The following is a 15,764-nucleotide window of genomic DNA, read 5'->3' on the forward strand; positions in this document are numbered from 1 at the left end:
ACTTTTCTTCTTTCTATCTTTTCTTTCTTGTTTCCTTTTTCTTCATTCTCTTGTTTCATTCCTTCCTTTTTTCTTCCTTCTTTCTTTATTTCCATCAATCATTCCTTCCTTTGTTCTTTCATTTTCTAGTTTCTTTTCTACCTTCCTTCATTTTTTCCTTCATTTCTGCATTTTCTTTTCTTTCCTTTTTTTGGCAAACTGTCCTTTTCTCTCCTCCCATGTATGTTTCCTTTCCTTCCTTTTTCCCTCCTTCCTTCCTTCCTTCCTTCCTTCCTTCCTTCCTCGCTCAGCTGATCTGTCACCCAACATCCTGCTGTATCTCTGGAGGAGCTGCAGAGCTTCCAGCTCAGGTGGAAAAATCTGTTGATTATTATGGACTCAAAATATTTACTTTATGGAAAAAACGTTTAAAAAATCAACAAAAATTCTGGTTGCAGAATTTAATTTTTACGTTGATGAAAATGAAAACCTTAGAAAACTACATGGTCATGGTGAAACATGGTGGTGGCAGCATCATGCTGAGGAGAGCAGCTTCACCTTCCTCATACATTGAGAATCAGTGGCAAGAATCTAGTTAACGTACAAGACCAGCTGTTAAAACAGAAAATTAGAAGAAATGATTATTGTCTCCTTTATTGTGGCGCCCTCTCTCTAGTGGCGCCCCAAGAATAGATCAACTTTTCTCTTTTTTTCATCTATTTAAGTTCCAGTTTGATAAAATATCTGTTGTCTGAAACAGCCGAGAGGAGGAAACTGCAGGAAGCGGGAATCCGCGGGGCTTTTCGGGTTTATAAACGGCGCGCTGATTGCTCCCTTCCGGACCGAACCGGCGCCCGAACCAGAGGAAAGTTTCCCTCAGCAGAAAAGATGGCGAGTCCGATAATCAGCGCCCCGACTGGGAGGACAGGAAGCCGGCTTTCCGCATTCCGAGGCGGGGAAAGACTGAAAGTTTCTCCGCTTTTCGTTCAGGATAAAACAGCCGAGGCTCCCCGCTGCGCCGCAGAGATGCGGAGGTCGGTTCCCCACACGTCCAGATGGGCCGAGCGGCGATCCAAGCTGGTTTACGGTACGTCCGCGGCAGATTCCTGCCAAAACTTTAACAAGTCAGAAGGAAATTTTCTTATAAAAGTCCGCCATCTTGTGTTTTTGTTCTTTAAGATTCTTATTTGCGGGAAACTCTTTAAATGTTTCTCCTTATTACAGCAAAAATCAACATTAATCCTTTAAAGTCCTGGAATTTCTGTTTGGTGTTTTCAAGGTTTGGGAAGTTCTTGAAAGTGCTTGATATTCAAACTGCAGGGTTTTGTAATAAAGTCCAATCTAACATCTGATTAAAACTAAATTTGGGAAACATTATTTACAGGTAAAGAGATAAAAAAAAAGATAAACTTTATTTTTCTCACTTTGAAGTTTAATCAAACTAAACTTTTCTCTCAGTTAGAATTACTAAAATTATTTCTATTTGCCCAATTCCACCCAAAGAAAATACCAAAACATTATTTTATTTTATTTTGGAATATTTATTATTCCTAATGACTGATTGTGTTTTTGAAATATAGTTTGTATTTTATACATTAAAGTTGTTGAGATTGGGGGGTTTGAAAGAAAGACGTTTCAAAAGATAACATTTTGTAACAGTTTAGTTTATTTTATGAATAAAGTAATAAACTTTATTAGTAATATTAATAAATGATATCTTACAATAATAAATTGAAACTGTGTTGTTTTTACAGTTGTGTTGTTTTTATGTCCAAAGTTTGGAAACTTACCTTGAAAATCAATTATTGAAATAATTGTTAACTAATTTAGCTATTGATTAATTGTTATACAGACTAAAAAAAGGTAATTTGGTGAAAAAAAACCCATATTCATAACTGTAATTAAGCCAAAACTGTAAAAAATATTAATATTTTGCATTTAAGAAAAGAAAAAATATTGTCTGTAAATGACGTTTTAGACAAAAGTCCTCAAGTCGTCCAGCTTTATCTTTGGGTGGTTAATACAAAATAATCAAATTATTTGTTTAATTTAATCTTTTAATGTATTTATAATATTGCATAAAAACAACTATATGAGATTTTATAGCTTCGTTTATGTGGTTAAATTAAACATTTGTAGAATCTGCGCCATTTTTTATCTGATTAATCATCAGAATAATTGATGTATTAATTCGTTACTAAAATAATTGTTAGTTGCAGCCCTTTCTCACTTTTTGACACTAATGGCTTGCCATAAAAAATGTCTTCTTAAAATGTTAAATTTGACCCCCAGCGGTCCGCGCAGCCACGTTGGGGTCGTGGCGGATGTTGACGCTGGGGGCGGAGTACGAGGACACCTGGGTCCAGTCACCTGACAGGAAAACTCCCAAACGGGTCGCAGAGGACCCGACCCCCACTGAGGACCCAGACACTTCCACTGTGGAGCCTCTGGAGCCGTCATGGAGAGCCGTCCGTGAAGAATCCGTCCATGAATGCGACACAACTTTTACCTGGGATGGAGTGAGCGGCGGGGCAGCAGGTGACGGTGTCCGCTGGGCGGTGTGGAGGCACGACACCCTGAACGACTCCCCGCTCACACAAAGGTGTGGAAATCACGTCCCAAACCTTCAAAATAACATGAACTGGGATTATTAAAGCTTTCCTGACTAACCGGAACATTTAGAGACGGATTAATTGATTATTCTAACAATTATACTAACGATTAATCGACTAATTGATTAATCGGTTGAAAGAATTTGCACATTCTGCAGATTTTTCATCTAACCACTTAACACTTTTTTCATACAATAGTAGCAACAACATTCCTGAACCAGGTGAAGATTAAACAACGTGACTTCAGGAGTTTTGGCTAAAACATATTTACATACAAAGGTGTTTTTTTTATTATCTTAAGTGCAAAATGTTTATATTTTTTGTACAGTGTTGGCTTAATTACTGCTCTGAATATGTTGTTTTTACCCCAAGTGGCCTTTTAGTTATTCTGTATGCTCCAGTTAATGATTAATCTATTATAAAATTAGTTGACGATTATTTCGATTTTCGAAATTATAATCGATTAATCAGTTAAGAAAGACATTCAGTTGGAAATTCTGTCAATTTTTCATTTAAACACTAAAGCCTTTTTATACAACATTAGAAAAACATCAAAGGTGCAAATAAATAAATAATTCAATTCCTTTTTTAAGTAAGAAAATACAAATTTTATTTCCTAAAACACAAAACTTTAACATTCCGTTAGTAAATCTGAAACAGCTGAAGCTAAAGTGATACAACTTGAGGAGTTTTGGCTAAAACATATTTACATACTAATGTGTTTTTATTTTAAACGCAAAATTTATTTATTTTTGCACAGTTTTGACTTATTTGCGCTGAATATTTTTTTCCCTTTTTTTTAATCACTCCAGTTAACGATTAATCGATTACTGAATTAGTTGACTATTATTTCAATCATCAATTAATTTAATGAATTGTTTCAGGCCTACATTGGAAAGTTAATACCTCCATGTTTTTGTCTGTTACAGTTAAAATGTGGAAAAAATTCAGTAAGAAAAAATGTGAAATTCTCTCATCTAAGATTGTTTAAGCAATTTTTTAGTGAAATCAGAAAATTTGCCTTGAAAATTACTCAATTATATAAAATAAAGAGTAATAATTTTCAGATTCACTTAGAAAAATTTACTAATTTGATACATTATTATTATTTGATATTTTGATAATCGATTAATCATGACAAATCCGATTAATCGTTTCAGCCACTAATAAAAACGAGCTTGTCCAAGAGCTTGATGAAGTTTTTGCATTGCAGTACTGCAACCAAACCACCAGATGTCACCCTGGTCATCAGCAGAACCCCTGATATAGATATTTATTAATAGAAAAGTGGTGGAATATATTATTTATCTCCAGCTAAAGAGGAATCACTTCATATTTGCGGTGTTTACTTTGCTTTTTCAGGTTTGTATTGTGAGTTGAACAAATTCATGACGCATCTGCATTGTTGTAATAGGAAAAAAATAAACAATTTTAATTATTTTACCATTAATTAAAGTAAACTCACTTTATATTAAAAGATAAAATCATTGCAATTTATTTTAAACCAAATTTTAAGATTTTTTTTGTTTATTCAAAGCTACTTTGATTGAATTAAAGCAGTGAAGTAGTAATTAAAACTCAAAGCGGGAAGGTTCTGGGTTTGAACCTTTCCGCTCTAAACTGTAGATTTATTAAAAAGGTTTTTGGTTTAAAACTAATGATGGGAGATTTTCTTTGGTTAAACATCAAAATGTTTCCTGGTTATTTTTAATCTATGACGAGATTAAAGTCGAAATGATTCTAGAATAATGTCGAAATAACACGAGAGAATAAAGTTGAAATAATAGGAGAATAAAGTCAGTATTTTATTTTATTGTCTTTATTCTGTCATCCTCTTCATTTTCTGAATTTCTTCCCGTGTTTTTATTCATTTTTACTTCCGTAGTTTAACTCTAATCCTCCATCGCGTTTGTTTTGCTCCAAACTTCATTATGTTTCAGCGTGTGCGCGCTCCCGCCTGGCCACATGCGCGCGTCCTGACGCTCCTCGGAGGAGTCGCTTTTTCATCCAGAGCGAATCAAGCAGGAACCGCCGGACCTCCGCTGCTGCTGCCGCTGTTGCTGCTGCTGCTGGGATTTTTATTCCTCTTTCCGTTTCCTCCTCACCTTTTCCGGGAGCAGGACGGAGTTTCCCGCTTGGCGCCGATGCTGGACGCTTCAACTGGTGTTCCGGAGGCGATGCTGCCTGGATCCTGGGCTGAGGCAGGCTCAGCGGGTTTTCCTCCACAGCCTCAATGAAAGTTGGATTTTTCCCCCCCGCAGGTTTCCCAGAGGATGAGTAAATGGAAAGGATCGGGATCAGGTGGTTCGCAGTGAAGCCGCCCATTTTCCCCGTTTCTGTCTCCGGTTTTTGGATGAAGCGTCTCTCCTTCACTCCCACTGACACCAGCTCGGATTTCCCCTCTTGTGCGTTTCCAGAATGGCTCGCTTCGCAGACGATCTACCCACCCGCTATGGAGGGAGCGCGGGCGGCGGAGGGAGAGGCGCCCCGGGCGCCGGGAGAGGGGGCGCCCGGGGCGGCGGTGGCGGCGGGCAGAGGATGTACAAGCAGTCCATGGCCCAGAGAGCCAGAACCATGGCCATTTACAACCCGAACCCCGTCAAACAGAACTGCCTCACGGTCAACCGCTCCCTGTTCATCTTCCGTGAGGACAACCTCATCAGGAAGTACGCAAAGCGGATAACAGAGTGGCCATATCCTTCAGCGTCCAGCGTGTTTACAGGCTTATTTATGAGTTTTACCAAGGCGGGTTTGGGTCATGGTAGATAGAAAAAAGGAGCAAATAAAACCCTCAGAAATTCTTAGATTCAGCTCAGAAATGTTTAAGGAAAAAACTCAGAGATGTCCGAGTTAGAAAAGTCAAATATTTCTGAGAATTATTTTGTTTGTTTACAAATTCTGAGATTAATTTCAGCAGTTTTCTAGAAAAAGGAGAAATGTCTGAGTTTTAGAAGTCAAATATTTCCAAGAAAACACTCAAAAATGCTGAGATCAATCTCAGCAATTTCTCAGAAAAACACGGAAATTTCTCAGTTTGAAAACTCAAAACATCTGTAAAAAAACAACAAACAACCTTGAAGTTTTCTGGGAAAGTACTCTAAAATTTCTGAGTTTCAATTGTCAAATTTTCTTAGAAAAAAAAGATAAAAACATTCTCAGATTAAGCTCAGCTATAAAAACAAAATCTGACATTTAGAAGTTTGAAAACTACATTTTCTTTTTTAAATAAAAGGAGTTAGAAATTCTGAGATTAATCTCGGAAATTTTGAAGTTTGAAAAGTAAATTCCAAGAAAAAACCCTGAAAGTTAAACATCTCAGAGAAAAACTCAGAAATTCTGAGATTAATCTCAGGATTTTTCTAGAAAAAAAACAAAACAGAAATTTCCACGTTTTTTCTACAAAATCTTTGAGCTTCATCTCAGAATTTCTGAATTCTTCTCAGAAATTTACCCCTCTTTTGTTTTCCCTCTGTATAATGACCCCACTGGGCCACCGTAGTTTGGAGTTTGCGCTCCTGCCTCGTGTTTTTGTTCGCCTCCTGCTGCTGCACCTGTCGCGCTTTATCTCTGTTTAACTGACACAACAACGTTTTTGCCGAGCCGCTGAAAAGACTTCATTGTGTTTCCCTGATAGGTTCCTTTTTCAAAATGTCACCTGGCAGATTTCCTCCACACTAATCAGATATTCCTCCTGATTACGCAGCGTCTATCTGATCCACTCTTATCTGAAGACATGATGGCAAGAAGCTGCATGTCCGTGACTTCAGCACCGCCTTGTTGTTTTAGCTGGAGTCGCTCTCCGTGGTGCTGAACTCGCCCACGCTGCTCTTCAGCACTGTAAAAAATAGTTTTAAAAACACCTCCTCATGTTGCTCTTTCAGATGTAAAATAAAAGATTAAATCAGATTTTTTTAAAAAACCTCAAATAATCTCAGTTTAATAAATGTGCCAGATCAATATATTTCAAGCAATTATTTATTATAATTTTTTACAGTTATGGGGTAAAAAGCTGGAGGTTGAAAGAGCTGCATCAAGGGCAAAAACAAAGTTTAGTGGAAGGAAACACTGGGGATTAATCGAACAGACACTCAACAACACTCTTACAAGGAGGGTAAGCTAGAAAAAGTCGCTGCTTTTAAACCTGGTGATTGAAAGTGGTGCAGTCATGATTTAAAAGAAAAGTGTAGTGGAAGGAAAATCTGGACAGTAATCCAGCTGACAGTGAACAACACCATTAATAAAAAGGGTAATTTGTAAAAAGAGCCACTAGTAACAATCCTACTGCGTGAACAGAAAGCTACACAGTTTCTGTTTGATGTTTAACTTATGCTAGCATAATGCTAACAGCTATTTTGCTACCTTGTTTTGTTTCCAAAGCCGTCTTGTTTACTGTTTTTCATCCATATATGTGACGATGGTGATGCTGATTTGTACTTTGAGATGCCCTGAGTAACCCTTAACCCTCACACTCCGTTTGAATACATGATCCTGGCAACGATTATCGCCAACTGCATCGTCTTGGCACTGGAGCAACATCTACCCGCTAACGACAAGACTCCGATGTCGGAACGCCTGGTGAGTACAATGGAAACCCAAACTCATATTTTCCTGTTATTTGCTGAATCTCTTGCAGTTTTCTAAAAAAAAAAAACCCCAAAAGAATCTTTTAGGTGAGAATTTTAATAGTTAAAACAACCAAACATACTTTAATATTGATGAACACATACAGTAGAAATAGTGTTAGCAAGATTACAGATGCTAACTTTCACCGTCTTCCTTATTTCCAATTTTGAAGACACAGCCAATCAGGGTCAACGAAAATGAAAGCTGCTCCTGGATTGGCTATTTTGCAAACATCACTCTTGCAAACTCTTTCGCTAATAGCCTAATAGCTGAGCTATTTTTTACTTAGCGTTTTGCTAACCTTGAAAAACGGTTAGCTTTCCCTTAATTACTGTTTCCAGATAAATCTAAAGCACTAATTTACTTGGGTGTTTTGTAAACTTTCATCTGAACAAACTTTTATCAACTTTTAAGACTTGTCAAGTAGTTCGCAGTTTATGTTCGTGCTCTTATTTTGAAGTTGATGTAGAAGCGACAGTTCTATTTCCTCTCCTCACGTTTTTCTCTCGTTCCCCCCATAACTTTACTTCAATCAAGAAAAACACAATATTAAAACAAAACGAGGACAGTAGAGAACAAGATATAAACAAAAATACAACATTGAGGTAATAAATATAAACAATGTTGTCGAAATTAAGCTAGTGTTTGAGGGTTTGTAGTCTTTCGGGATTGGAATTGGAGCTAGCGCGCTAGCATTAGCTTCTGGAAAACACAGTTGGTGTGATAGTTAGCTAAGCTAATGTTTATGGTTAGCGCATTACGGTTAGCGCAGCTAAGTTTTTGGCAAGCAGTGATCATTTTGGTGTTTGCTAGTGATTATTGTGTCCAGTAGTGTTTTCATCTCTTATCTTAAACGTCTGTGAAAGTATATGCTAGCTTTAGCGTAGGACCGGAAGCTCCTCTAAAGGTAATCTGAAAGATAAAGGTGAGTTATGTTTGGTTATATTACTTTTATTCAACTTCTACTGTAGATCTGTCACATATTTGCAGATTCAGCTTCTCTTGCTGCTCATCTTAAATGTAAATTTGTTCAGCCTCAGAGCCAAACATCCAGCTGCGCGTCCAACACTTTCCTGCCTCTTGTTATTGAAGATTGTTGCCGCTTCAGGGGGTTGCAAAGCTACACGCTTCACAAAAGTGAGCAACATGTTGCCTGATGTGGCTCAGAGGAGATTACGGCTGCAAAAAGCGGCGTTCAGGAAAAAAAAAAAAAAGTGATTAGCGAGGTTACACAAAGAGGAAAAACAAGTATCCTCTCTTTGCCTCCTCCACCTCGAGGATGTAACATGACAAGATGGCTTTTAATTAGAGCTAGGGATCAGCTATTATAGCTGCAGCTCTGTCAACAGAGCTGCAAGTGGAGGTGGTGAGTGAAACGCTCACTAAGTGGGCTTCAGATTCATCCTGGCCTGCAGGTCCTGGAAGGATTCCTCAGCTGTTTTCAGAGTCCCTTCATTTATCTTTAATAGATGTTTACGCAACTAGTGAGGCTTTTGTTGATGCGGTTTACTTAAGAAAACATGCAGTTTTTACATGTCAAAAATAATACATTTGTTGAATTTTATTAGTCACTACAGATCTGTTTTTGTTTTTATTTAAAACTCTACATTTTGGTGGCGCAATAGTGTACGTAGAAAAAAAGTTAGCAAATTTTCCCCCCAAAATTCAGAATTTCAGAGAGTTTCTACAAAAACACAAGGAAATGTCTGGTCTCCAAGAGTCAAACGTTTTCTTGAAAAAAGTAGGAAATGCTGAGATTAATTTCGGAAATTTTATTGAGAAAACGTGGAGACTTTGGAGCTCCAAAAGTGAAACATTTCCTAGAAAAAAAAAGTCTGAAATTTTTTAATTAATCGCAGAAATCGTGAACGTGACGCTAACTCCCGCCTGTAGGTGGCAGTATGTTTTACTTCAAGTTATAGTCTGGGATCTTTGTGGCGAGTAACAAGAAGTCACATTTACTGTCACACATAAGCATAAATATTGAAAAATGTCTTACAAATATTTCTAAATCACTGATTTTAATTGCAAAATATCAAGATAACAAAACAAAAGACTGGAAGGACGTGATATTATTTCCTTTTAAGAACCACTTATTGAATGCAGAGTTAATTATTAGTATTTTAACAATTTGCTTGTGGGTTTTATCAAAACATTCTGGCAGTACCGGCCCTTTAAGAACATCCACAATCTCAGTTTGGCCCAAAATGAAAATAAATTTGACACTCTGTTGAAGTTTGTGGCTTTAAAGTGACAAAATGTGAAAAGGTTGAAAGAGTCTGAATACATCTGCTTGTCTTAACGCTCCGTTGAACGCTCTCCAACCTTCTCCTCCTCCCCGTTTGCCTCCAGGACGACACGGAGCCGTACTTTATTGGAATATTCTGTTTCGAGGCGGCCATTAAGATCATCGCCCTGGGCTTCGCGTTTCACAAAGGCTCGTACCTCCGCAACGGCTGGAATGTAATGGACTTCGTGGTCGTCCTCACAGGGTGAGTCCGCCTCCCTCCTCCGCCTCTCTGGGTCCGGGCTCGGTACCTTTACAGCGGCTGATTTCAAGCGTGAATGTTGCTCGACAAGTGACCCATTCCTCGATGGTTTCGCAGATTACATCACCATTACGATGGGGAAAAAGTGCAAAGATACGCCGAGTAAACGCAAAAAGCAGTTTTCAAATGATGATTTCATGAATTAAAAGGGAAAACATAAAGTAAGTTAACCAAATGGGGTTTTAGTGGAGGATTTGGCCTTAAATCAGCCTTTTTAGGGTCATACCACAGCTACTTTGACTAGGCCATTCAAAATTCTTCACTTTTTGTTTAGATTTTGAGAAAATGCTTCACATTATTGTTCCACACTGATTGATATCAATGAAATTGTTTCTCATTAGTTCTTAAATATGGCAATCGGAACACGATATTTTAGCTTGCTTCAAGTTGTCAGTCAGGTTCTAATTAGGTGATTTGGTTCTGATGGGGGGCTCACTTGTGCTAACGCGCTAACAGCACAGCTAGTTTATTGTTTAGCCACTTTGCTGTCTTAGAAACGTTTACATTTTGCAGAGCTAGTTTTTCCTTTAACACTTTTCCCAATATTGGAAATATTTAGCACACTTAGCTTTCCATAATTCCGCTAATCCCCTAATAGCATAATTCGTTTTTTATTTACTGCTTTTGCTAACTTTGAAAATATTTAGCACACTTAGTTTCCTCTAATTTTGCTAATTGCAGAGCTAGTTTTTCCACTTTGTGTTTAGAAGACTTGGGTCTTTCTAATTTTGTTAATACGCTAGTAGCAGAGCTAATTTTTTGCTTAGTTCTTCTGCTATCTTTAAAAATGTTGAATCCACTTAGCTCCCCTTAAATTAATTTGCCCTGATTTGCTTAGCTATTTTGTAAGCTTTCATTTGAATAAAGTTTGACATCTATGTTGAAGTTTTATCGATTGTTAGTAGTTAGACGTTTATACTCATGCTCTTATTTTGAAGTGAGCACAAGGTGAGGGCTCTTTAACTAATGTTTAAGATTAGCACTTAATGATTAGTGCAGCTAATTGTTTGCTAGCAATGGGTCTGGCTGATGAAATCAAACTGAAACACACAAAAGGCCAGTTTTGTTTGAAATCTGCTTTTTGATTTTACTCGGCCTGCCTTCTGCTGATATTTACATTTGTTTTGAAGATCAGAAACATTTAAATGTGACGCTAAGGAGTGAAGGAGCAGATTGTTGATTGCTGATTGTTTTCCGTTACGATAATGTGGTTTTCAAGGTTTGCGGTCAAGATTTGCGGTTGGATGTGATCATAATGAGCTTCTGGATCTAATTTGTCTTTTAGATGGTTGGTTGGATAATTCTTCAGGTTTCACTCTCTCAGCTTATGATGTGTTGTTCTTAAGCTCTGCTCTGCCCAGCTGTAAGGTTGCTGGTTTGATCTTGCACAGCCAACTTGTTTCTCTACATTGTGAATATTTTTTTTGTGTTACCTGGTGGTTAGTGAGTGAAATGTTCCTATCTGTAGTACTGTAGCTATATATCTGCTTCAGAAATGTCCACAGATGAGTTGTAAGAAAATATTGGTCAGCTGGGCATCAGATGCTTTTATTTCTAAAAGTTGTATTTTCTCTGCTTGATCTGACTATAGAATCAGAGTTTCAGTTGTGACTTTCATCACTTTGGACATTGTGGAAAATGGCAATAAAATCAAAATCATACATTTTTTTCATTAATTAGGAAAACCTTAATAGAAAATAACATCAAATTACATATTTACATCAGGGAGTCTGCACACCCCTAAAAAAATCTGAGGCTCATATTTGTAAAATTAAGGCCTTAAAATGTCTGAAATTCATTAGAAAATATGTATGTTGGCTATTTTCTTTTGTGTATTTCTGCCTTTAAGGCTGGTCTTAAATTTAACTCATAATGGTCTTAAAAAGTCTTAAAACCCTGTAAATGTGTTTTTATTGGGGCTGGGATTTAATGCGTTAATTTCAATGAATTAATTACATAGATTTTAACATGTCAACATTTTTTACGGAATTGATCACACATCTTTTTTTTCTTTTTCTTCAAACATAATAGTCCTGAGCCGGAACTTTGTATTCATGTTTCTGGTACGACTGTAAATCTGTCACACAAGCGACTTCTGCTAACAACAGCAATAAAGCAGCTTCTTTTAGCCCACTGGGAGTTCATTTCTGCTTCAAAAAACGATCTGATTGGACGCTGGGAAAGACTACTGTGTTCAAGTTGTGCTAACAAAAGTTAGCCTATAAGCGAAGCCTAAAGCTAGCCTAAAATAGCATCTCAGTGCTAAACATGTGGCAGGAAGCTAATGCTAATGTCACATTTGTAAAGAAGTCTCATGAATGAAATAATAAATATCTTTGTCATTGATGTCATATGTCTATTTATTCAATAATTTAGCACCAAAAATGGTTTTGAATTGAAAATGTTTTTGTTGAGATTAATGGCGACTAATTAATTAGAGAACCTGCAATTAACTCAATAGAAAAATTTAATAGAGTCCCAGTTATAAGAAAAATATATGAGACGCCCTGTTTACAGTTTGCCTTCACCAGATTTTTAGTCTTTAACACCATCACACTGTCTCTATGGTGAAACATGGCGGTGGCAGCATCAGGCTGTGGGATTCTTTTCTTCACCAGGCTCAGGGTAGCTGGTTGAAGTTGTTGTGATGGATGGAGCTAAACAACAGGAAGGAAACATGCAGAAATATTTTATCAAGTTTAAAATAAAACCATTTATAGAGACTTTGTGCAGATTTATGTAAAATGAGTCACGTTGCGTTGATTCGTCAGGGAAAAATAAAACGAACACAAAATACATTTTACCAGATTTATCCAACGCCTGATTTCCATGTGTAGCTGCAGGGTGGTAAACAAATACTTTATCCAGCAGACAATGTATTCAAATTGTTATTTCCTTTTGAAGTTGCATGGCTGTAACTGGGGTTTTGCAGTTCTGTAGGCATATTTTTCTCTTTTTATATTCAGCATGCGAGCAGAGGCGAGTTTTTTTGGATCTGAGGTAATCGGATTTAACATTCCTGTGCAGTAACCGTGCAGTGGGAGAAATCATGTCAGTGTTTTTATGTGTCAGACTGCTGAGGAGCATCGGAGCTTAGCATTTGGGTTTCACTGGTTTGTACAAGAAAAATAAAAAAATCAGGAAAAGTCCAAATAAGGACCAATCTTTAAACATATTAGAGGTGGTTGAACATTTCTTGCACAACTCTGCAGATAAAAAAATCAGCTTTTGTTTCAGGCTTTTTTTATTTTATTTTTCTTTCTCCTCCGTAAACTAAAACCGTAGAAGCAGCTCTTCAGCTCTGACCACCCGTTGCTGACACAGCTGGGGACAAATTAACCATTATTCTGTGCATGTGAGTGTATCTCCCTCCGGTTTCCAGGCAACCAGAGCAGATAATGTGCCTTGATGTAAAACGGGTTTCTGTCTCTCTGTTTGCAGATACGTTTGACACACTATTTGCTTTTTATCTTATTTACGCCTGACATGGTCCTGAGGAATCAAGGTGTCTCCTCGGAGCCTGCAAGCATCTGAAATAGAGTCGATTAATCAACTATTCTGACGATTATTCAATTAATCGCATACAAAATTAGCCACATTTTACAGATTTTTCATTTAACCACCTAAGCCTTTTTGTAGAAAATTAGAAGTACTTTAAACAATGGAAATAAATAAATACTTCAATTCCTTTTTAAATTTTGTTGCCTAAAATGCAGTAAAATAGCATTCCTTTAGTAAATCTCAACCTGCTGAAGCTACAACTATAATACCTGAGAAGATGTATATATTTTTGTACAGTTTTGTCTTATTTACTGCGCTATTATTTTTTTCACCAAATTGACTTTTTTTGACTCTATCAATCAATCAATCAATCTTTATTTCAGACACAAAAGAGGTCCATAGTAAAAACAAAAAGAAAAGAAAAAAAAAAAACAACAAAAAAACCCCAAAAAGAAACATGACAGTCACTGAGCCACAAATAAATGATGACGCCAATGAGATGACGCCAACAATCTATATACTCCAGTTAACGAAAATCAACTAGTTGACGATTTTTTCATCAATTGATTAATCACAACTAATCTGATTAATTGTTTCAGCCCTAATCTGAAATCGGGCCACACTTTAGACCTTTCACTGTGGCACATTATTTATTTTAGGTAAAAAAATGATCAGGAACTGAGCAATATTTTAAAATGTGAAGCTATTATACTAAAAATGTTAATGTAAAATACGTTTTTATGTAAAATATGCTTAACGGATGACAATAGTAGTTTCAGGAAGATACATTTTTATTTTATTTTTTTATCAATAGGTTTGAAAAATGTTAACATCAAAATAAAAAAAAAAAATCTATTAACCTAAAAAATAGCAAAAAAAGTTTTAGTTTAAGTTAAAAATGTAAGCAGTTTTGGTAAACAATCCAACATATACGTGGCTAAATGTTTGCCTACATACAGTATATGTATAAAAACACTTTTTCAGATTTTTGATTCATTTACTTCCATTTTACAACTATGCAGCCCTAATAAAGCACCGCAAATAACATCAGGCTGTAAAGTAAACATTAGCTTTTATGCTAGTTAATCTGAGTGTTTTTCCCCACTTGGTAATCTTTTACTTTTCCTCTTTTAATTAATTTCTCAACTTATGCACCACTCCCACTTTCTAACTATCACCAACATCTAATTTTAATGTGTAATTTCTCAGCAACAAATGGGATTATGTGCTCTGTTGTTAATGCTAATCAGCTGCTGAGCTAATGCGACATTTAGCTATTTGGAAAATGGTTTGGAAAAGAAAATATGACTCTTTTAACATAATATTTGTTGCTTGATCTTGAAGATAATAAATCCTTTAACTCTGACTAACCTTTACACAAATATTACAGAGATAAATGTGTTTAAGTATAGAAAAGGAAGGATGACAAAGATTTTATGAGGTTTAGTTTAATCAATATCCACTAACAGTGGAGCCGTGGATGGATGTTGTCATTGCATTAATTATTGAGAAGAAATTCTTCTTAATAAATTGATGTAATATAGCATTGGACAGAAGATGGAGCAACTGTGGCTCTGCTACAAAACAACAGAAACAATCCAGCTAATTTATTTAGATTACCAGAGATCCCATAAACCAGAAATCAATAAGGCTTCTTACAGTATTCCAATTTAGCTTTAAATCTGTTATCGCTCCAGCAGCTGTGTTTTTCCAGCACTCCATCCTTAGGCTAATTATGTTGATACAGCCATCAGGTCCTAATGAAAGGGTCTAAATGATAGTGTAGCTGGAGGCAGTGGCAGACCTTTAATCTGCCCTGATCAGGCCTTACGAGCCCCTAATAAGAGAATAAATCTGCCTGTGAGTCTTCAGGCTTAATCGATAGAACATTAAGCCGTGATGAGGACACGACCGGTCATAATACGAGGGCTACACCTCTAACCAGCTACTTTCTAGTGTAAATCAAGCAATCTCAAATGGAAAGCATCTTGTTTTTTTTGTCGGAATTGAGACTGTGTTTACCCCTGATAGTCTGGTAGATTTGGTTTAATTAGGGATTAAAATAGCACCATTTGCTACATTTTCAGCTGCTGCTGTTCATTTTCACACTTTCTATTGTGTCAAACAATCCAATGTTTCCCTCCTCACCTGTGGTGGCGCTGCATCAAGAACCACTGAAGGAAATGACATGAAAACCTCTGAAGACACTGAGCTCAACTTCCTTCTTCACAAAATGTAAAGAAATTGCAATACAGATTTTAGCGGTTGTAGGATTTCTGTTTTGTTTTTGGTAAAAGACCATTGGCCATTTATCCAGTTAGCATTAGACTCTCACATTTGGTTGTATTTACCCAGAATACCTTGCTAATTTTGGAGCGGTTTCCAGTCCACTTGGTGTTCACATATGCATTTGAACCGTACCAGAGTTCACTTCAACCGAACCAAGACAGAGATTTGTAGACGGACCAGAGTTCACTTATTTAGAGTTTGATTACTGATT

The 15,764-nt window shown here is 36.8% G+C and overlaps 1 protein-coding gene across 1 annotated transcript in view; it reads left to right on the top strand.

Annotated features, from left to right (window-relative positions):
* Positions 1–976: 976 nt before the first annotated feature.
* The window catches only part of LOC102220117 (voltage-dependent N-type calcium channel subunit alpha-1B-like), a 127,966-nt gene continuing 113,178 nt past the window's right edge, over positions 977–15,764 (top strand). Inside the window, exons 1-5 of the mRNA XM_023338355.1 lie at positions 977–1,066; positions 2,272–2,581; positions 5,009–5,284; positions 7,061–7,166; positions 9,567–9,706. Of these exons, the coding sequence (XP_023194123.1) occupies positions 1,006–1,066; positions 2,272–2,581; positions 5,009–5,284; positions 7,061–7,166; positions 9,567–9,706 (893 nt within the window). The 5' untranslated portion in view covers positions 977–1,005. The remainder of the gene's footprint in view (positions 1,067–2,271; positions 2,582–5,008; positions 5,285–7,060; positions 7,167–9,566; positions 9,707–15,764) is intronic.

This window comes from Xiphophorus maculatus, chromosome 8, assembly GCF_002775205.1.
Source record: "Xiphophorus maculatus strain JP 163 A chromosome 8, X_maculatus-5.0-male, whole genome shotgun sequence".
NCBI lineage: Eukaryota > Metazoa > Chordata > Actinopteri > Cyprinodontiformes > Poeciliidae > Xiphophorus > Xiphophorus maculatus.